Source organism: Nerophis ophidion, linkage group LG02, assembly GCF_033978795.1.
Source record: "Nerophis ophidion isolate RoL-2023_Sa linkage group LG02, RoL_Noph_v1.0, whole genome shotgun sequence".
In the NCBI taxonomy this organism is placed as follows: domain Eukaryota; kingdom Metazoa; phylum Chordata; class Actinopteri; order Syngnathiformes; family Syngnathidae; genus Nerophis; species Nerophis ophidion.
In genome coordinates, this window is record NC_084612.1 from 33,608,191 (window position 1) to 33,630,068 (window position 21,878).

The 21,878-nt window shown below is 41.9% G+C and overlaps 1 protein-coding gene across 3 annotated transcripts; it reads right to left on the reverse strand.

Moving 5' to 3' along the window:
• Positions 1-1,606: 1,606 nt before the first annotated feature.
• marveld3 (MARVEL domain containing 3) lies at positions 1,607-21,666 on the reverse strand. Of its 3 annotated transcripts, XM_061882331.1 has the most exons (5): positions 21,562-21,666; positions 20,058-20,204; positions 11,346-11,595; positions 2,570-2,667; positions 1,607-2,419 (listed from the first exon to the last, which is right to left on the reverse strand). In XM_061882331.1, the coding sequence occupies exons 3-5, from the start codon at positions 11,579-11,581 to the stop codon at positions 1,809-1,811; spliced, it is 945 nt and encodes a 314-aa protein (XP_061738315.1). In that variant the 5' UTR covers positions 11,582-11,595; positions 20,058-20,204; positions 21,562-21,666; the 3' UTR covers positions 1,607-1,808. The 3 variants fall into 3 exon arrangements, with proteins under 3 accessions (XP_061738315.1, XP_061738334.1, XP_061738323.1); XM_061882350.1 differs by lacking the exon at positions 20,058-20,204 and having other exon boundaries at positions 11,346-11,516; XM_061882339.1 differs by lacking the exon at positions 20,058-20,204 and having other exon boundaries at positions 1,691-2,419.
• Positions 21,667-21,878: the final 212 nt, after the last annotated feature.

A 21,878-nucleotide genomic window follows, 5' to 3' on the forward strand; every position in this document is an offset into this window, starting at 1 on the left:
GGAATACTTCGAAGACCTCCTCAAGCCCACCAACACATCTTCCTATGAGGAAGCAGTGCCTGGGGAATCTGTGGTGGACTCTCCTATTTCTGGGGCTGAGGTCACTGAGGTAGTTAAAAAGCTCCTCGGTGGCAAGGCCCCAGGGGTGGACGAGATCCGCCCGGAGTTCCTTAAGGCTCTGGATGCTGTGGGGCTGTCTTGGTTGACAAGACTTTGCAGCATCGCGTGGACATCGGGGGCGGTACCTCTGGATTGGCAGACCGGGGTGGTGGTTCCTCTCTTTAAGAAGGGGGACCGGAGGGTGTGTTCCAACTATCGTGGGATCACGCTCCTCAGCCTTCCCGGTAAGGTTTATTCAAGTGTACTGGAGAGGAGGCTACGCCGGATAGTCGAGCCTCGGATTCAGGAGGAACAGTGTGGTTTTCGTTGGAGTTTGCCCAACCAGTCTACATGTGCTTTGTGGACTTGGAGAATGCATTCGACCGTGTCCCTCGGGAAGTCCTGTGGGGAGTGCTCAGAGAGTATGGGGTATCGGACTGTCTTATTGTGGTGGTCCGCTCCCTGTACGATCAGTGCCAGAGCTTGGTCCGCATTGCCGGCAGTAAGTCGAACACATTTCCAGTGAGGGTTGGACTCCGCCAAGGCTGTCCTTTGCCACCGATTCTGTTCATAACTTTTATGGACAGAATTTCTAGGCGCAGCCAAGGCGTTGAGGGGTTCCGGTTTGGTAACCGCAGGATTAGGTCTCTGCTTTTTGCAGATGATGTGGTCCTGATGGCTTCATCTGACCGGGATCTTCAGCTCTCGCTGGATCGGTTCGCAGCAGAGTGTGAAGCGACCGGAATGAGAATCACCACCTCCAAGTCCGAGTCCATGGTTCTCGCCCGGAAAAGGGTGGAATGCCATTTCCGGGTTGGGGAGGAGACCCTGCCCCAAGTGGAGGAGTTCAAGTACCTAGGAGTCTTGTTCACGAGTGAGGGAAGAGTGGATCGTGAGATCGACAGGCGGATCGGTGCGGCGTCTTCAGTAATGCGGACGTTGTACCGATCCGTTGTGGTAAAGAAGGAGCTGAGCCGGAAGGCAAAGCTCTCAATTTACCGGTCGATCTACGTTCCCATCCTCACCTATGGTCATGAGCTTTGGGTCATGACCGAAAGGATAAGATCACGGGTACAAGCGGCCGAAATGAGTTTCCTCCGCCGTGTGGCGGGGTTCTCCCTTAGAGATAGGGTGAGAAGCTCTGCCATCCGGAAGGAACTCAAAGTAAAGCCGCTGCTCCTCCACATCGAGAGGAGCCAGATGAGGTGGTTCGGGCATCTGGTCAGGATGCCACCCGAACGCCTCCCTAGGGAGGTGTTTAGGGCACGTCCAACCGGTAGGAGGCCACGGGGAAGACCCAGGACACGTTGGGAAGACTATGTCTCCCGGCTGGCCTGGGAACGCCTCGGGATCCCCCGGGAAGAGCTAGACGAAGTGGCTGGGGAGAGGGAAGTCTGGGTTTCCCTGCTTAGGCTGTTGCCCCCGTGACCCGACCTCGGATAAGCGGAAGATGATGGATGGATGGCTGGACATTTTAGATGTTAGCTGATTAAGAAAACAAAACCACTTGAGTTATAATTTGTAATTAAGTTGTATTTTATAAAAAAAAAAAGCTGAGTGTATGAAAGTATTTAAAAAGAACATGAACATGCAAAGAGTAAAACATTTATATCAAAATATGTTCAGAAAGTGCATAAAAGAGTTCTACTTACAGAATGATCCTATTAAACCAGTTTGCACTATAATATCTTTAATCTAATTTAATCTGCTTAAAAGCGATCATCTTGGGGAGTTTTTTGCTGTTTCATGTCCCGCACGGTTCGGAAGGCTCTAACGGCCAACACGGCGCCAAAGATGAACACAAAGACGCCCAGAACGCCAAAGAGGCCCCCGGCTATGTCTGCGCCGTGAAACTGGCACTCGAAGCCCTTGTGACCTCTGCTCTTGTACATCTGCTCCCTCTCCTTGCAGATGGCGTTGCTGTAGTTGTCCTGCAGCTTGATAAAGAAGAAGACCAGTGCGGCGATGTATCCCAGGCCGATCAGCAGGTTTACCGCAGCCTCCCCTAGCAGCACGGGCGGGTAGCGGTAAGGCACTCGGAAAATCCCCAGTGCCAACATAGCCAGAGCGTAGATCATGACGATCCCGCCGCACGCCATGGCGAAAGCGTACGGAGGCCTCTTGAGATCGTTGAACAACCGGTCCAGCTCAATCACTCGCTCTGCTTCGGCCCCTTTAAAGGCGTTGGCTCCCCCAAAGTGATAGTAGTAGACGCCCCCCAGGCTGGCCAAGTCACGGTAGCCTCCGTTGTTGCTGTGTGGCACGCCGGCGCAGATGATGATGAGAAGATTGACAAAAACCTCCATCAACTGGCAAAGACCTGGAAGGCAGATTATGACTGGTGTGGTTAATCAACAAATTGGAAAATTATCATCACAGGGCAAAAGACAAATAATAATTCACACAAATGAATCATGCTTCCAGCAAAATTGTCCTAATTGATGGTCCATATTACAGTAGCACAACTTGCCTCGAGTGGTGAGGATGTATCGGAGGTTGTAAAGAGCTTCTCTATCCTGTCGCTCGTAAAACTCCCTCTCAGGAGGATACACAGGAGACTGTTCATACCTGCGAAGAAGACATTAGATCATTTTCTTGACACAAATGTGTAAACAGCTGCATTAAACAATATGCCTTTACCGACAATGTGAATTGTGATTTGTATTCATTCAAAAACATTGATTTTAATTGTAGCGGTATGTTGTATCATCTATTGCAATTTTTCTCCAATTCCTTGCATTCACCGGATGTGACTTACTGCTCATTAAATACACTATATTGCCAAAAGTATTTGGCCACCCAACCAAATGATGAGAATCAGGTGTACTAATCACATGGCCCAGCCACAGGTGTATAAAATCAAGCACTTAGGCATGGAGACTGTTTCTACAAACATCTGTAGAAGAATGGGCCACTCTCAGTGATTTCCAGCATGGAACTGTCATACGATGCCACATGTGCAACAAATCCAGTCGTGAAATTTCCGCGCTCCTAATTATTCCAAAGTCAACCGTCAGATTTATTATAAGAAAATAAAAGAGTTTGGGAACAACAGCAACTCAGCCACAAAGTGGTATGAGTGTGAAATTTGGTGGAGGAGGAATTATGGCATCCTTGCCCACCTTGAGACTTCCGAATTCTGGTGATGGGTGGGAGCGGGCCGGGGTTAAGGGGTGAAGAGTATATTTATAGTTAGAATTCACTGAAGTTCTAGTATTTCACATATATATATTATATACATATATATATTTATTTTACATGTGTTCATTTATTTACACATATACACACACACAACACTCCTCTCAACTCACTGCTGTATTTGAAAGTGCAATGGTTTGCAGTCAGTAGCAAAGCCTTTGAAGGAGCATAGGTATGGGCAGCATCTGTGACATATAATTTGCAGGGAAGGAGTGATTTTAGGGTTGAATTTTCCATCCTCGTTCTATTCTCTGTCACTATCTTTTTTGTACATAACTACTTGCCGTAGTTTTGAAGCAATGCATTATGGGAATCCGGATGTTGTGTGTCAGTGTATTAACGGGCCGGCTGGAATAAACACATGCTGAGAAATAGCTCCGTGCCTGCCTACTTTATGGGTTATAAATAAACCCATGGATAACGGAGACATAAATAATAGTCTTCTTCTTGTTGTGTGTGCAGTTGTGCACTCTCCAAAAGCCGTAGATGTTTTAACGTGATTGGGCCGCTGTTTATATGGAGGAAAAGTGGGCCTGACGACAGGCTGTCCTCACTCAGGTTTGGCTGGGAGTCGGGAGAAATTCGGGAGAATGGTCGTCCCGGGGGGTTTTCGGGAGAGGCACTGAAATTCAAGAGTCTCCCGGAAAATTTGGAAGGGATAGCAAGTATGAATTATGATGTGGGTTAGTTTTTCAGGAGTTGGGCTTGGCCCCTTAGTCCCAGTGAAAGGAACTTTGAATGCTCCAGGGTACAAAACCATTTTGGATACAAAAACGTTTTGATCAATTGCACGCGGGCCCTTTCCTCTACCAACAGGACAGTGCAAAGCAAAGTAAAAAAAAGACATGGATGAAAGGGTCTGGTGTGGATGAACTTGACTGGCCTGCACAGAGTCCTGACTTGAACCCGATAGAACACCTTTGGGTTGAATTAGAACGGAGATTGAGAGCCAAGCCATCAGTGTGTGACCTCACAAATGTGCTTTTGGAAGAATGGTAGAAAATTCCTATAAACACACTCCGCAGCCTTGTAGACAGCCCTCCCAGAGGAGTTGAAGCTGTTATAGCTGCAAATGGTGGACCGACATCATATTGAACCCTATGGGTTAGGAATGGGATGGCACTTCAAGTTCATATGTGAGTCAAGGCAGGTGACCAAATATTTTTGGCAATATACTGTATGTGAGACTCAAAGTGGTGGTCAAGCGAGCGTCTGTTGTAAGCGGGTTCGGGGGACATTTTGCCTTTCTCGAAGTAAAATGCCCTACTTTGTTTTAGGCTGTTTTAGGCAGTTTCTTCAGAGTTCCACGAGAGGTTATCAAGCATTTCAGTATAGGGAATAAATAATGGAACGGATTATGCAACGATGTCAAACAAATATCAATAAGATCCAGGTAAGAGGCTGTTCAAACTACAAAAGAAAAATATTGTCAAACATCTTGAACTTTGTTGAACACGAGATATTAGTCATCTCATATGTGAATCATAACTGGCAGATTAAATAAGCTTTGCTTCTTCCTACTCCTTTTCGAACATGTAATGAGAAATGAACATATATAATTATCATATGATGTATCACATTGTATCTGTTCACATGTTCGAAATAAATTAAATCATAATTATAAAGCAAAATATGTTTTGGACCAAAAATGATTCCATATTCTCTTTACCATATTTAAGATACTGTGCAGGAATATTGGCAAATAACTAAATTACTCTTTTTCACTTAGGATGTTACTAAAAAGAAAGACAAGAAAGATGAGTTAGAATAATACATGATGAAGATAAATACAGTCATTACAAATACATTAGAGGCAGCCACCACAGTTCAATCAATCAATGTTTATTTATATAGCCTTAAATCACTAGTGTCTCAAAGGGCTGCACAAACCACAACACAAACCACAACGACATCCTCGGTAGAGCCCACACAAGGGCAAGGAAAACTCACCCCAGTGGGACGTCGGTGACAGTGACAATGATGACTATGAGAAACCTTGGAGAGGACCGCATATGTGGGCAACCCCCCGCACCCCTAGGGGACCGAAATAAATGGATGTCGAGCGGGTCTAACATGATAAGTTGACATACTTCACACAAAACTCACAATTTCTATGTGATTGTTGTTCCAAAGCTAATAAAAATGTTGGCAAAATGAGGGTAGTAAGATATTTTTTTGGTTGTTCTGCGTATTGTTTTTCTGTTTATAGCGCCATTCGGTGCGTGATAGAGAGCCTGCTGGTCCATAAAGCACTGCAAGAATGTAGCAGCAGAGTGCTCAAATTCGGCGGCAAAATTATACTTTCACAAAATTAAAGCATGTTTTATTGTAAGTTTCTGAGCTGGAGTATGTTTAGAAGTATATATAGACATATTTTAATTTCGACAGAAAAAACTAACTTAAAATTGACAGCATTTGCATGCATTTGGGCACAGCCGCACACGTCCTTTGTAGCAGTCATGGCGCCTGATGTTACGTTGGACATTCTCTCTTCCTACACGACACTCAGTTGGCTGAATCAACAGTCATGCAGTGAACTTTCGCAATCACTTTAACACAATTGAAATATATTAAAGGGGACCTATAATGAATTTCCTCTTTTCTGACTTATAAATGTTGTTATAGGGGAACTGCACATTTTTGAGGCCTTTTGCCTATCGTTCACGATCATGAGAGACATGACTCCAGACCGATGGTTTTTTTATGCGTTCTAACCCGTAAATTAATGTCCGCTTACAGCGCAGCCAATAGGACCTCCACTATTTCATCCATAAATTCATTATAGTTACTCTTTACTTTACTAATTGAATTACTAACAGAATTACTATTTAGTAAATGTAATTAATTACTATGGAAAGTAATTTATACGTTACTAACAAAAAAAATTCTGGTATATGCATTTGAGAGATGTTTATTATGCGAGCAGTGTGCGGGGTCTGTGCTTTTAAAAGGCGGGGGCTGTTGCCATAGTGGCATGTAACGTCATCAAGGGTTTCAACAGAGCTGTGCTTTTGAGCTTTAATAACAGCGCACTTCGTCAGCTCTGACACCATCTCTTTTGAATCTTCTCACCGCTTAATAGAGTGATTGAATGTGCATCGATTGTCATATCTTGTTAACAAACGGGGTATATTTTGGATGGCAAGTTTGTCACTTAAATCATTGATTTGTTGTTTAATAGTCCCATTGTGTATGTTTGCGTATGTTGCTGTCTGCTGTGTTACAGTGTAATGGTGCCTCTTCCAAAATGTCAACAGGACCTGAAAGTAATTAATTTTACTCGTTACTAGTACATAATAATAAAACCGTCATTCTGCACACTGCTTGTGGCTCATCAGTAGCAAGTGAACTGCAGCCAAGTTTCCCCGCTACGGCAAAGCCCGAGGGTCAAAACGAGTGTGCATTAATTGCCCCCTAAAAAAAATGGAGTCATTATTGAAATGTATAGTTAACCCGCTAACTTGGACAGCCCTAATATACATTGTATACACAGCCCCTAATATACATTGTATACACACACACACTATATATATATATATATATATATATATATATATATATATATATATATATATATATATATATATATATATATATATATATATATATATATATATACACACACACATACATTGTATATACATATATGTACACGTACATATATAACGAGCCATTAGGGACATTATTCAGAATTTCATCTTAAATACACAACCGAAATGCTCTCTAATAAACTGAAATGTTTTTCTCTCACACACACTACTGAAACACTCTTGTACACACTAATGAAACACTCTCACATACACTACTGAAATGCTCTCACATACACTACTGAAATGCTCTTACATACACACTGAAATGCTCTCACATACACTACTGAAATGCTCTCACATACAATGCTGAAATGCTCTCACATACAATGCTGAAATGCTCTCACATACACTACTGAAATGCTCTTACATACACTACTGAAATGCTCTTATATACACTACTGAAATGCTCTCATATACACTACTGAAATGCTCTCACATAAACAACTAAAATGATCTCACATAAACAACTAAAATGTTTTACTCTCATGCACACACACACACACCACTTGCGTGTGAGAGACAACAATTTCAGTAGTATGTGTGCAAGGATTTCAGTTATATGTATGAGAGCATCTTACCAGTGTGTATGAGAGCATCTTACTAGTGTCTATGAGCGACATTGCATTCCGGTTCCGGTCTCCAATAATGCCCGCCACTTTTCAATTTTTTTTTCTTTTAAAGCCAAGTTGTTTGTGAACAAAATGTCTGCCTAACTGCCGACAAGTAGCTTAACCAAGGCAGGTGCTCTACTTCATAAATTTAGGGTTTATGTGGAGAATATAAGAACACTTTGAATGCAACAAGGGTCGGGCTGCCGCCGTGGGTTGCACCTGCGTGCCACGACACCTGAGAGGACACTTTGTCCTCCCGACAGCTAAGCAGCCTGGAGCACTCATTCCGTTGCAACGCCGCATTATCAAGCACAACCTTCTACCTCATAGACATTTGGGCAAGAGGAAGAAAAGGAAATTAGACATTATTTATTTCTAAATGATTGTTGAATCCCACGGAATTCATTACATTGTATCCATTAAGCAGTTAACCTCATGTGCCTCCACTACAAACAAGTTAGCAACTAGTGATTCTGCGGCTCCTAAGAGTCTGACATCTATTCCGGGAGGTTGTGTATTCCGTCCTTGTTGAAATGGTCATGCAGCTGTGTGGTGACTCTGAAATAAGAATGTAACAATCAGATCACATGAAAACCGCTAAAACAACGTAAGTCATACGGGAAAATGCATTTTTAGACAATATGATTTGCTTGAGCGGCTAGGGGACATCATAAAATGGATTAGAAAAGACAGATTTAAAATAATAATACAAAAAAATAATAATTCCAGCAGCGGGCCGGATGTTGGACGTTGGCGGGCCGTAATCGTAGTTTGGGGACCCCTTATCTAGTCCAAAGAAAAGCGCAAAATAAATGTTATCTATTATTATTACTATTCGATCAGCTACCGACGTACTACGACGTAACTCAGATTTCGACATGTTACCATAGCAACAACTCTGCAAACATTATTAGCTGAACTGACAGTGTACTTTTTCTGTTTCCTCCGAGACAAACGGCAAGTTTGCAATAGATGTCAGACTTTTAGGAGCCGCAGAAACACTAGTTGCTAACTTGTTTGTAGTGGAAGCAAACAAGACTAACTGCTTAATGGCTACAATGCCAAGTTGCCTTACATTCCGTGGGATTCAACAATCATTTAGAAATAAATCATGTCTAATTACCTTTTCCTCCTCTTGCCCCAATGTCCATGAGGTAGAAGGTTGTGCTTGATAATGCTGCATTGCACTTTCGCAACGGAACGAGTGCTCCAGGCTGCTTGGCTGTCGGGAGGACAAAGTGTCCGCTCAGGACAGGACAAAGCACCGCTGTGTGGCAGCTTAGGTGTCGCGGCACGCAGGTGCAACCCACGGCAGCAGCCCGACCCTTGTTGCATTCAAAGTGCTCTTATATTCTTCGTTGAAGCCCTAAAATTATGAAGTAGAGCTCCTGCCTTGGTTAAGCTACTTGTCGGCAGTTAGGCAGACATTTTGTTCACAAACAACTTGGCTTTAAAAAATAAAAAAAACTGAAAAGGTGCGGGCATTTTTGGTGACCGGAACCGGAATGCAATGTCGCTCATACATACTAGTAAGATGCTCTCATACACACTGGTAAGATGCTCTCATACATGTAACTGAAATCCTTGCACACATACTACTAAAATTGTTGTCTCTCACACGCAAGTGGTGTGTGTGTGTGTGCGTGAGAGTAAAACATTTTAGTTGTTTATGTGAGAGCATTTTAGATGTTTATGTGAGAGCATTTCAGTAGGGTAATGTGAGAGCATTTCAGTAGTGTATGTAAGAGCATTTCAGTAGTGTATGTGAGAGCATTTCAGTAGTGTATGTAAGAGTATTTCAGTAGTGAATGTGAGAGCATTTCAGTAGTGTATGTAAGAGCATTTCAGTAGTGTATGTAAGAGCATTTCAGTAGTGTGTATATGAGTGTTTCAGTATTGTATGTGAGAGCATTTCAGTAGTGTATGTGAGAGCATTTCAGAAGTGTGTACACGAGTGTTTCAGTAGTGTGTGTTAAAGAAAAACATTTCAGTGGTGAATGTGAGAGCATTCCAGTAGTGTGTATAAGAGTGTTTCAGTAGTGTGTGTGAGAGAAAAACATTTCAGTTGTTTATGTGAGAGCATTTCAGTAGTGTATGTAAGAGGTATTTCTGAATAATGTCCCTAATGGGCCCTCATATATATACATACATACATACATACATACATACATATTTACATACATATATGTGTATATACGACTGTATGTATGTATGTATATGTGTACATATATACATATAAGTACATTCATATATACACACATATAGATACATAAATATATACACACATATATAAATATACATATAAATATATATATACATACATATATACTGTCACGCCTGTAAGTTTATGTTTTGGTTTTGGTCAGGTTATGTTTAGTTTTTTGGACATTTAAGTTCTCTCTTGGCATTTCCTGGTTTGTTTTCGTCTCCATGCCAACTCATTACCTGTCATCTCACGTCCCTGTTCTCAGCCTCACCTGTTTTCACTAATCATCACAGCTACTTAAGTCACTCTTTTTCTTGTCTGCTTTCTGGGATCTTCACACTCGCACGCACCCTACCCATGCTGCACCTCCTTCACGACCTCGATAATCTGTTTCATGCCTTGTTGTTTGTTTTGGTCCACACCGAGTAAGTTTTGTTATTTATGCCATGAGATAGTATCTTTTGTTTATTTGTATATAGTCATGCCATTGTGCTGTTTTAAGTTTAGTATAGATTACTATCCGCCACAGAGCACGTCCTTGGTTTGCCTTTTTGTAGTTTGTTTGTTTATTTAATAAATATCATGTACTTACATTCATGCCTGACTCATCCCACATCATCCTTGACATGACAGGTGAAAAGTAATGAGTTGGCACGTGACAAGACAGGTGAAAAGTAATGAGTTGGCATGGAGACGAAAACAAACCAGGAAATGCCAAGAGAGAACTTAAATGTCCAAAAAACTAAACAGGCGTGACATATACACACATAAATAAACATATTATATATATATATATTTGTATATAAATATACACATAAATATATATATATATATATATATATATATATACATACATACACACATATATAAACACATATAAATATACATATATATACATATGTACGCAGAGAGAGAAAGAAATAGATAGAGAGAGAGAGAGAGAGAAAGAGAAAGAGAGACAGAGGGAGAGAGAGAGACTGATGTAGATTACAATTATTTATTTAAATGTATAAACTATGTTGTTCTAAAATAAATACATTATAACATTAATACCATGAATTAATTAACATGGACCCAGATTTAAACAAGTTGAAAAACTTATTTGGGTGTTACAATTTAGTGTTCAATTGTAAGGAATATTAGATTAGATTAGATTAGATAGTACTTTATTTATTCCTTCAGGAAAATTTAAATTTGTATGTACTGTACTGTGCAATCTACGAATACAAGTTTCAATCAATCAATAATAATGATAATCATATGTGTTTTAAATAAACTGTGAATAAAAGGAAAGTGCAAATATAAACACAGCTTCACTAATTTGGTCATAATTTTTGTGCTCAAGAAATGTCAGTGTGACTTTAGCGCCAAACTTATTCAGTTTGACATTTTCATCACTGCCACAAATGGTGGAAAAGTGAATTACAACTTAGTACCACTGCGGCCCAAAGGGACCAAGGCTGAGGAACAAATAATTTTTGGCAGCCATCTGGGAGGGGCTCGCTACCCAGCAATGGGCTCCTGGCCCTATGGTTAAGAAAAAGTCTATTGGAGGATAATGTTGTGGATAATGACTATGTATAACATTGTTGCTAAGTTAACACAACCAGTGTAAGAGGAACGTGTTATGCAGTTGCTCACAGCGTAGAAGGTCCTTGATGGTGGTGGTCTCTGAAAGCAGGCGTCTTTTTGGGAGAAGAACTCCTCATCTCCATCTGCCTGGACCTCCTGTCACCAGCAGAACCTCTCTCGTCACCCACTCTGGCTTTGGAGTCGCCATCTCTGCTGTCATACTTATCCCAGTGGTCTGCACTGCGGGAGAAATCCCTGTCTCTATTCTTATACGCTCCATTCACATCACTCTTCCTTTCTGGCATCTTTCTCTGTGTGGCTGAAAAATTAAATTAAGAATAAAACATTTCATGCAGGACCTTTGAAACTAAACATTAATTTAGGTAATTGACTCAATTGGATCAATAGCCGGGTGATTGCTCTCATTTATGCAGTCGTAGTTGGTCAATTTGTACCCCTTACTGGCCACGACATTAGGTAGAACTTCAATGTCAATCAGACACACTGTTTTTCAAAGAAAACAATGGAATGTCAGAGTTTTCTTTCAGTTACCGTGGTAACTTTGTGAACTGAACATGCTTGCAAGCAGGTTTTCTTGAACAAACCTGGAGGTTTTCATGTCTCCTCCCCTTCTTATAAATGTGAGGCAAACTGTCAGACATAATGTGTGTGTGTGTTACTTTGTAACCAGTCGATATTAAAACCAAATCAAAGAATCAATATTAATGGTAAAAGAAAATTTTACAATTATGTAAAAATATTTTGTTAATCATTTAAAAACATTGAAAATCATTCATATTAATCGTATGTGTTTGGCTGCACGGTGGCAGAGGGGTTAGTGCGTCTGCCTCACAATACGAAGGTCCTGAGTAGTCTTGGGTTCTATCCCGGGCTCGGGATCTTTCTGTGTGGAGTTTGCATGTTCTCCCCGTGCATGCGTGGGTTCCCTTCGGGTACTCCGGCTTCCTCCCACTTCCAAAGACATGCATCTAGGTTGCATAGGTTGATTGGCAACACTAAAAAAAAAAAAAAATTGGCCCTAGTGTGTGAATGTAAGTGTGAATGTTGTCTTTCTATCCGTGTTGGCCCTGTGATGAGGTGGCGACTTGTCCAGGGTATACCCCGCCTTCCGCCCATATGTAGCTGAGATAGGCACCAGTGCCCCACGCGACCCCAAAGGGAATAAGCGGTAGGAAATGGATGGATGTTTGGATTAAAAATATTTAGCATAGGGAAACATTATTTAGATATTTATTATAAACCCAGTTGCCATATGAGTTCTGAAATTGTGTTAGATGTAAATACTATAAATGGAATACAATGATTTGCAAATCCTTTTCAACACATATTCAGTTGAATATGCTACAAAGACAACATATTTTATGTTGCAAATAATCATTAACTTTAGAATTTGATGCCAGCAACACGTGACAAAGAAGTTGGGAAAGGTGGCAATAAATACTGATAAAGTTGTTGAATGCTCATCAAACACTTATTTTGAACATCCCACAGGTGTGCAGGCTAATTGGGAACAGGTGGGTGTCATGATTGGGTATAAAAACAGCTTCCCAAAAATTGTTCAGTCTTTCACAAGAAAGGATGGGGCGAGGTACACCTCTCTGTCCACAACTGTGTAAGCATATAGTCAAAAAGTTTAAGAACATTGTTTCTCAAAGTGCAATTGCAAGAAATTGAGGGATTTCAACGTCTAAACTCCATAATATCATCAAAAGGTTCAGAGACTCTGGAGAAATCACTCCACGTAAGCGGCATGACCGGAAACCAACATTGAATGACCGTGACTTTTAATCCCTCAGACGGCACTGTATCAAAAACCGACATCAATCTCTAAAGGATATCACCACATGGGCTCAGGAACACTTCAGAAAACCACTGTCACTAAATACAGTTCCTCGCTACATCTGTATGTGCAAGTTAAAGCTCTACTATGCAAAGCGAAATCCATTTATCAACAACATCCAGAAACGCCGCCGGCTTCTCTGGGCCCGAGACCATCTGAGATGGACTGATGCAAAGTGAAAAAGTGTTCTGTGGTCTGACGAGTCCACATTTCAAATTGTTTTTGGAAATATTCGACATTGTGTCATCCGGACCAAAGGGGAAGCGAACCATCCAGACTGTTATCGACACAAACTTCAAAAGCCAGCATCTGTGATGGCAGGGGGGTGTATTAGTGCCCAAGGCGTGGGTAACTTACACATCTGTGAAGGCACCATTAATGCTGAAAGGTACATACAGGTTTTGGAACAACATATGCTGCCATCTAAGCGCCGTCTTTTTTATGGACGCCCCTGCTTATTTCAGCAAGACAATGCCAAACCACATTCAGCACATGTTACACAGCGTGGCTTTGTAAAAAAAGAGTGCGGGTACTTTCCTCGCCCGCCTGCAGTCCAGACCTGTCTCCCATCGAAAATGTGTGGCGCATTATGAAGCATAAAATACGACAGCAGAGACCCAGGACTGTTGAACGACTGAAGCTCTACATAAAACAAGATTAGGAAAGAATTCCACTTTCTAAGCTTCAACAATTAGTTTCCTCAGTTCCCAAACGTTTATTGAGTGTTTTTAAAAGAAAAGATGATGTAACACAGTGGTAAACGTGTCCTTTCCCAACTACTTTGGCATGTGTTGCAGCCATGAAATTCTAATGTAATTATTATTGGCAAAGAAAAAATAAAGTTTATGAGTTTGAACATCAAATATGTTGTCTTTGTAGTGCATTCAACTGAATAAGGGTTGAAAAGGATTTGCAAATCATTGTATTCCGTTTATATTTACTTCTAACACAATTTCCCAACTCATATGGAAACGGGGTTTGTATACTACAGACCCCAAAACCAGTGAAGTTGGCACGTTGTGTAAATCATAAAGAAAAACAGAATACAATGATTTGCAAATCCCTTTCAACCTATATTCAATTGAATATACTTTCAAAATTAAGATACTTAACATCTGAACTGGAAAACCTACTTATTTTTTGCAAATATTGGCTTATTTGGAATTTGATGCCTACACGTTTCAAAAAAGCCGGTACAAGTGGCATAAAAGACTGAGAAAGTTGAGGAATGCTCATCAAACACTCATTTGGAACATCCCACAAGTGAACAGGCTAATTGGGAACAGGTGGGTGCCATAAATTGGTATAAAAGCAGCTTTCCATGAAATGCTCAGTCATTTACAAACAAGGATAGGGCTGCATTTGGGCGGAAGGCGGCGTACACCCTGGACAAGTCGCCATCTCATCACAGGCCCAACACAGATAGACAGACAACATTCACACTCACATTCAAACAATAGGGCAAATTTAGTGTTGCCAATCAACCTATCCCCAGGTGCACGTTTTTGAAGGTGGGAGGAAGCCAGAGTACCGAGAGGGAACCCACGCAGTCACGGGGACAACATGCAAACTCCATACAGAAAGACCCTGAGCCTGGGGATCGAACCCAGGAGGCACATGCACTAACCCCTGTGTCACTGTGCTGTTCCAGGTCTGAATGATTTTTATTTAAATGTTTACCTAAATTTGAAGCAACAGTGGTAATGCTGTATTGACGCACTTGGCGAGGCATGTTTTAAAGAAGTGCTTGCAGCGTGGCACTTCTGTGTTTAAAGCGTTATCTTAATTGACAGTTTCGAAACCCAGATACTTTAATATTGTCTTTCACGCACTATTTTTATTAACCAGTAGTATTGCTGTTATATTGATATCATTCCTTTGGATTGTATGCACTCAGTGTTTGTGTTTTGACACACGAATGCGCCGCGCTTTGGCTCAGCAACATCACCGGCGCAGGGCAGCATATGTGGATTAAAAAAAAAAAAAACAGTGATGTTCCCGTTTTTAATTTGTTAGTACCCTGGTACTTTATTAGAATGTTTTCACATTTGCAAGCTTTAAGTTTTTAGTATATTAGTATTATTATTTAGTATTTTAGCCTTACGTTAGCTGGCTAACATTACAAACTAACGTTCCAAACTATCCATCCATCCATTTTCTACCGCTTATTCCCTTTGGGGTCGCGCTGGTGCCTATCTCAGCTACAATCAGGCGGAAGGCGGGGTAAACCCTGGACAAGTCCCCACCTCATCGCAGGGCCAACACAGATAGACAACGTTCACACTCACATTCACACACTAGGGCCAATTTAGTGTTGCCAATCGACTTATCCCCAGGTGCATGTCTTTGGAAGTGGGAGGAAGCCGGAGTACCCGGAGGGAACCCACGCATTCACGGGGAGGACATGCAAACTCCACACAGAAAGATCCCAAGCCCGAGATTGAACCCTGGCTACTCAGGACCTTCGTATTGTGAGGCAGATGTACTAACCCCTCTACCACCGTGAAGCCCCGTTCCAAACTAGCATGTAATATATTACATACAGTAACTTATGCAGAAATAAAGCATTTTTCTCTGGTCCGACCTGAGTGAATCAGCATCTGAAATGCTTCACTCTGAAGGGCTAGATTCATACCCCCTGCTCCTCGTTATGCCCACGACTCAAACATGCAAAGAGTCATTGGGACACTATTTTCACGGGAACGCGTAAAATGTAGGGATAGGGCTAAAAAGTATGGTGAGGGGGTGTATTGGGATTGGGCCTCACACTTTCAGATCCAGCTGCGTAAAGAAAGGTGGCCTTTTCTGTCCCCAGTTGCTAAGGTGACTCGTAGAATCAGCGCTCCATTGATAATGGCTTTTTATATTGGCCTTAAAGGAGCCATATGTAATAATATCATGTCAAGTCATCATTAAATGGCCCCAATATGTCAAAAGGCATTAATAAATCATGTTATTTTTTAATACCTCTACAAAATGAGAACACATATATATTCAATTAGATTTACAGCCCCAAAATATTTGTATCGTTTTCATTTCGATGTCCCACCCTCTACAGTTCGACCAATTCGAATGTCTGTAAGTGTGTCACATCCAGGTTGCCAGTAACGCACCGCCCTCTTTGTCTGGCTACTGCCACTGGTAAAGTTACTAAACATGTCAGACCTTAGTAAATCTAAAAGGCGTCGTTGCGATTCTACACTTATTCTTGACAAAGCCTGGAACAAAATGAGGATTTGTATCTGGGGATGCCTTTGAAAGATGTAGACGATAGAAGGCAGAGAAGATTTTTCATCTGATGCCAAACTTGCTAATTTCCTCCTTGATAGGTAAGTCAGGCATTTACGCTTTCTTATTACTTGTAATAAATGGAAATGGAATTTGGTATGTAAACTATATTGTCCAATACAGTCTATGATCTTGTCCAACCAAGCTAGTATGTTCATGCAATGAAGGCTTTGTGTGATGGTGCTTAGCGCCTAGTGTAATTCAATGACCCATCGACATGCAGGCTAACGGGGAAAATATATGCCCGTTAGCCTGTATATCAATGTGTATTCGAACTGTCGGGGCATAATATCCATCCATTTCCTACCGCTTACTCCCCTTTGGGGTAGCGGGGGTCGCTGGTGCCTATCTTAGCTACAATCGGGCGGAAGGCGGCGTACACCCTGGACAAGTCGCCATCTCATCGCAGGGCCAACACAGATAGACGGACGACATTCACACAGTAAGGCTAATTTAGGGTTGCCAATCAACGTATCCCCAGGTGCATGTCTTTGGAGGTGGGAGGAAGCCGAAGTAACCGGAGGGAACCCACGCATTCACGGGGAGGACATGCAAACTCCACACAGAAAGATCCCGAGCCCGGGATTGAACCCTGACTACTCAGGACCTTCGTATTGTCAGGCAGACGCACTAACCCTTCTTCCCCCGTGAAGCCCAGGGCAAAATATATTTTCGACAAATAAAACCTATGTGACTTTTTCCTTTTTCAATATGCTGACGAAATGGGTTCCGACATTATCACCGGCTGACATCATGGCAATGTGAAACATATAGAGACAATCACATGATAAAATAATTCCTCATTCATGTAGCCTATAGGCACACCTTGGTAAAATGTCTCTTCATTAGTTTTGGCCGGTGGCAGAGGGGTTAGTGCGTCTGCCTCACAATACGAAGGTACTGCAGTCCTGGGTTCAAATCCAGGCTCGGGATCTTTCTGTGTGGAGTTTGCATGTTCTCCCCGTGACTGCGTGGGTTCCCTCCGGGTACTCCGGCTTCCTCCCACCTCCAAAGACATGCACCTGGGGATAGGTTGGTTGGCAACACTAAATTGGCCCTAGTGTGTGAATGTTGTCTGTCTATCTGTGTTGGCCCTGCGATGAGGTGGCGATTTGTCCAGGGTGTACCCCGCCTTCCGCCCGATTGTAGCTGAGATAGGCGCCAGCGCCCCCCGCGACCCCAGAAGGGAATAAGCGGTAGAAAATGGATGGATGGATGGATAGTTTTGGCCGTATATTAGGCTGCTAAACATGCACCACTTATTTTCACCAGTATAACCATTGCTAGCGTTGGTTGTACAAACCTCGTTTCCATATGAGTTGGGAAATTGTGTTAAATGTAAATATAAACGGAATACAATGATTTGCAAATCCTTTTCAACCCATATTCAGTTGAATGCACTACAAAGACAACATATTTGATGTTCAAACTCATAAACCTTTTTTCCAAAAAATAATTAACTTAGAATTTCATGGCTGCAACATGTGCCAAAGTAGTTGGGAAAGGGCATGTTCACCACTGTGTTACATCACCTTTTCTTTTAACAACACTCAATAAACATTTGGGAACTAAGGAAACTAATTGTTGAAGCTTTGAAAGTGGAATTATTTCCCATTCTTGTTTTATGTAGAGCTTCAGGCGTTCAACAGTCTGGAGTCTCCGATGTCATATTTTACGCTTCATAATGCGCCACACATTTTCGATGGGAGACAGTTCTGGACTGCAGGCAGGCCAGGAAAGTACACACACTCTTTTACTACGAAATCACGCTGTTGTAATACGAGGCTTGGCATTGTCATTGCTGAAAAAAACAGGGGCGTCCATGATAACATTGCTTGGATGACAACATATGTTGCTCCAAAACCTGTATGGACCATTCAGCATTAATGGTGCCTTCACAGATGTGTAAATTACCCATGCCTTGGGCACTAATACACCCCCATACCATCACAGATGCTGGCTTTTCAACTTTGTGCCTATAACAATCCGGATGGTTATTTTTCTCTTTGTTCCGAAGGATACCACGTCCACAGTTTCGAAATATAATTTCAAATGTGGACTCGTCAGACCACAGAACACCTTTCCACTTTTCATCAGTCCATCTTAGGTGAGCTCGGGCCCAGCGAAGCCAGTGGCGTTCCTTGGTGTTGTTGATAAATGGGTTTTGCTTTGCATAGCAGAGTTTGAACTTGCACTTACAGATGTAGCCACCAACTGTAGTTACTGACAGTGGTTTTATGAAGTGTTCCTGAGCCCATGTGGTGATATCCTTTACACACTGATGTAGGTTTTTGATGCAGTACCGCCTGAGGGATCAACGGTCCGTAATATCATCGCTTACGTGCAGTGATTTCTCCAGATTCTCTGAACCTTTTGATGATTTTACGGACCATAGATGGTAAAATCCCTAAATTCCTTGCAATAACTTGTTGTGAAATGTTGTTCTAAAACTTTTCGACAATCTGCTTACAAAGTGGTGACCCTCACCCCCATCGTTGTTTGTGAATGACTTAGCATTTCATGGAAGCTGCTTTTATACCCAATCATGGCACCCACCTGTTTCCAATTAGCCTGCACACCTGTGGGATGTTCCAAATAAGTGTTTGATGAGCGATTTCTCAACTTTATCAGTATTTATTGCCACGTTTCCCAACTTCTTTGTCACGTGTTGCTGGCATCAAATTCTAAAGTTAATGATTACTTGCAAAAAAAAAAAGGTTTATCAGTTTGAACATCAAATATGTTGTCTTTGTAGCATATTCAACTGACTATGGGTTGAACATGATTTGCAAATCATTGTATTCCGTTTATCTTTACATCCAACACAATTTCCCAACTCATATGAAAACGGGGTTTGTAGTTCGTTTTAGTCTTTAGTTTTAGTCTTAGCGGTATAGCTCGGTTGGTAGAGCGGCCATGTCAGCAACCTGAGGGTTGCAGGTTCAATCCCCGCTTCTGCCATCCTAGTCACTGCCGTTGTGTCCTTGGGCAAGACACTTTACCTACCTGCTCCCATTTTGGTTTAAATGTGAAAATTTGATATTGGGTTTCACTATGTAAAGCGCTTTGAGTCACTAGAGAAAAAGCGCTATATAAATATAATTCACTTCACTTTGTTTTCTGATAGTACTGACAATAACCATATGATTGCCATTTGTTGTGATATTGTACGCAGGCATGGCATGTTTCTTCCTAAAAATCGCCTAATTTCTGTGTAGAATGAGTTGGTTAGAGATTTGTTATTGACAAAACGCTTGTCTATTCAGCTAATATGGTCCCAGCACCTCAACCCCTTGAAAGAGGCAGTGGAAATTTGAAGTTCCTTGGAGTGGCTCAGTCGATTGAACTGGATTCGGCTAAGTATCTGGCAACCTCAGTCAGGGAGAGAGGGAAGGATCTACAGAATTTTGACTGTGATTGCAGTACAATTTCTGGCCACATTATTGCATATGGCACCTTTAAGAGCCTACTGAAATGAGATTTTCTTATTTAAACGGGGACAGCAGGTCCATTCTATGTGTCATACTTGATAATTTCGTGATATTGCCATATTTTTGCTGAAAGGATTTAGTAGAGAACATCCACGATAAAGTTTGCAACTTTTGGTGCCGATAAAAAAGCCTTGCTTTTACCTGAAATTGCAGAAGATGACGTCACAAGGGTGAGGGCTCCTCACATCCTCACATTGTTTAAAATGGGAGCCTCCAGCAGCAAGCGCTATTCCCCATTATTTGAGCGAGGATGAAAGATTTGTGGATGATGATATTGATAGCGAAGGACTAGAAAAAAAATACAATAAAAAAATAAAGTTAAAAAAAGAAAAGGTGATTGCATTGGGACGGACTCAGATGTTTTAAGACACATTTACTCGGATAATTCTGGGAAATCCCTCATCTTTCTATTGTGTTGCTAGTGTTTAATTAGATTAAAGAGTACCTGATAGTCGGAGGGGTGTGTCCACGGGTTTCTTGAGGCCTGTGTCTGAGGGAAGTAACGGCAGATACAAGGACGGCGCAAACTCCACAGATCTCCGGTAAGAGGCAACTTTTTAACACAATTTTCTCACCGAAATCTGCCGATTGACAAGTGGTCGGGAACCATGTTGGCTTGACCACTCTGATCCATAGTAAAGCTTCACCTCCGGGAATTTTGAACAAGGAATCACTGTGTGTTTGTGTGCCTAAAGGGTAAAGCTTCCCAACTCCATATTTCTACTTTGACTTCTCCATTATTAACTGAACAAATTGCAAAAGATTCAGCAACACAGATGTCCAGAATACTGTTTAATTGCGTGATGAAATGAGATTACTTTTAGCCGCAAATAGTGCTGCGCTAATATTTACTGACAGTCCGTGACGTTTTCAACAAGAAACTCAGCGGGAAATTTAAAATTGCAATTTAGTAAACTAAACCGGCCGTATTGGCATGTGTTGCAATGTTAATATTTCATCATTGATATATAAACTATCAGACTGCGTGGTCGGTAGTAGTGGGTTTCAGTAGGCCTTTAACTCAGAGTATATAGGATTGCATAAACTTGATCACAGCAGCTGTTTTGAAACCCAACACTATAGTGTTTCCCATAAATCAACTCATTTCAGGTTTGAACTCAGGATTTGAGTTTGTTGCCCAATATATTATGCCTACCTGGAATAGCCTCAACATGTAGCTACTGTTGTTTTTATGTGAAATTTAAACCTAAAGGAGCAACTCTAGGGCTTCAAGGTGGCAGAAGGGTTAGTGCGTCTGCCTCACAATACGAAGGTCCTGCAGTCCTGGGTTCAATACCAGTCTCGAGTTTGCATGTCCTCCCACTTCCAAAGACATGCACCTGGGGATAGGTTGATTGGAAACAGTGTGTGAATGTGTTGGCCCTGCGATGAGGTGGCGACTTGTCCGGGGTGTACACCGCCTTACGCCCTGTTGTACCTGAGATAGGCGCCAGTGCCCCCCGCGTCCCCAAAAGGGAATAAGCGGTAGAGGATGGATGGCAACTCTAGAATGTATAATTCAAGTAACACAAATACGTCACACGTTGCAATCTCATTAAAAAACATGCAACAGTTTTTTTTTGTCAGATTGGCGTGTGTCCTGACGTCATTATGAAACGAAAAGCCCGATGCAAAACGTTCTTACCTTTGTGTAAACAGTAGACTAGGCTTCTGGTGGTGTCCTTTTCCGACTACGGCGAGGGAAAAAGTGTAATGCGAGGGAAAAAGTGCAATTTACTTCTGGTTTGGACCCTGCCTTCCGCCCGATTGTAGCTGAGATAGGCGCCAGCGCCCCCCGCGACCCCAAAAGGGAATAAGCGGTAGAAAATGGATGGATGGATGGATGGAAGTCCCACCTGTTGTGGGCCACGCCCACTGTTTGTTGCCCAACATATTTTATTGCACTTCCGTTTTTTTTTTGTTTGTGAATCCGGCAATCGTGTTTGACTCAAATACTGGTTA

What these genes read in the sequence shown, in the direction of transcription:
- marveld3 (XM_061882331.1), bottom strand. Translation starts at nt 11,581, where the DNA reads ATGCCAGAAAGGAAGAGTGATGTGAATGGAGCGTATAAGAATAGAGAC. An exon ending in CATCAAGGACCTTCTACGCT is followed by an intron (nt 2,668 to 11,345) that starts GTGAGCAACTGC and finishes TCTTCTTCGCAG; the next exon opens with GTATGAACAGTCTCCTGTGT. An exon ending in ATACATCCTCACCACTCGAG is followed by an intron (nt 2,420 to 2,569) that starts GCAAGTTGTGCT and finishes TCTGCCTTCCAG; the next exon opens with GTCTTTGCCAGTTGATGGAG.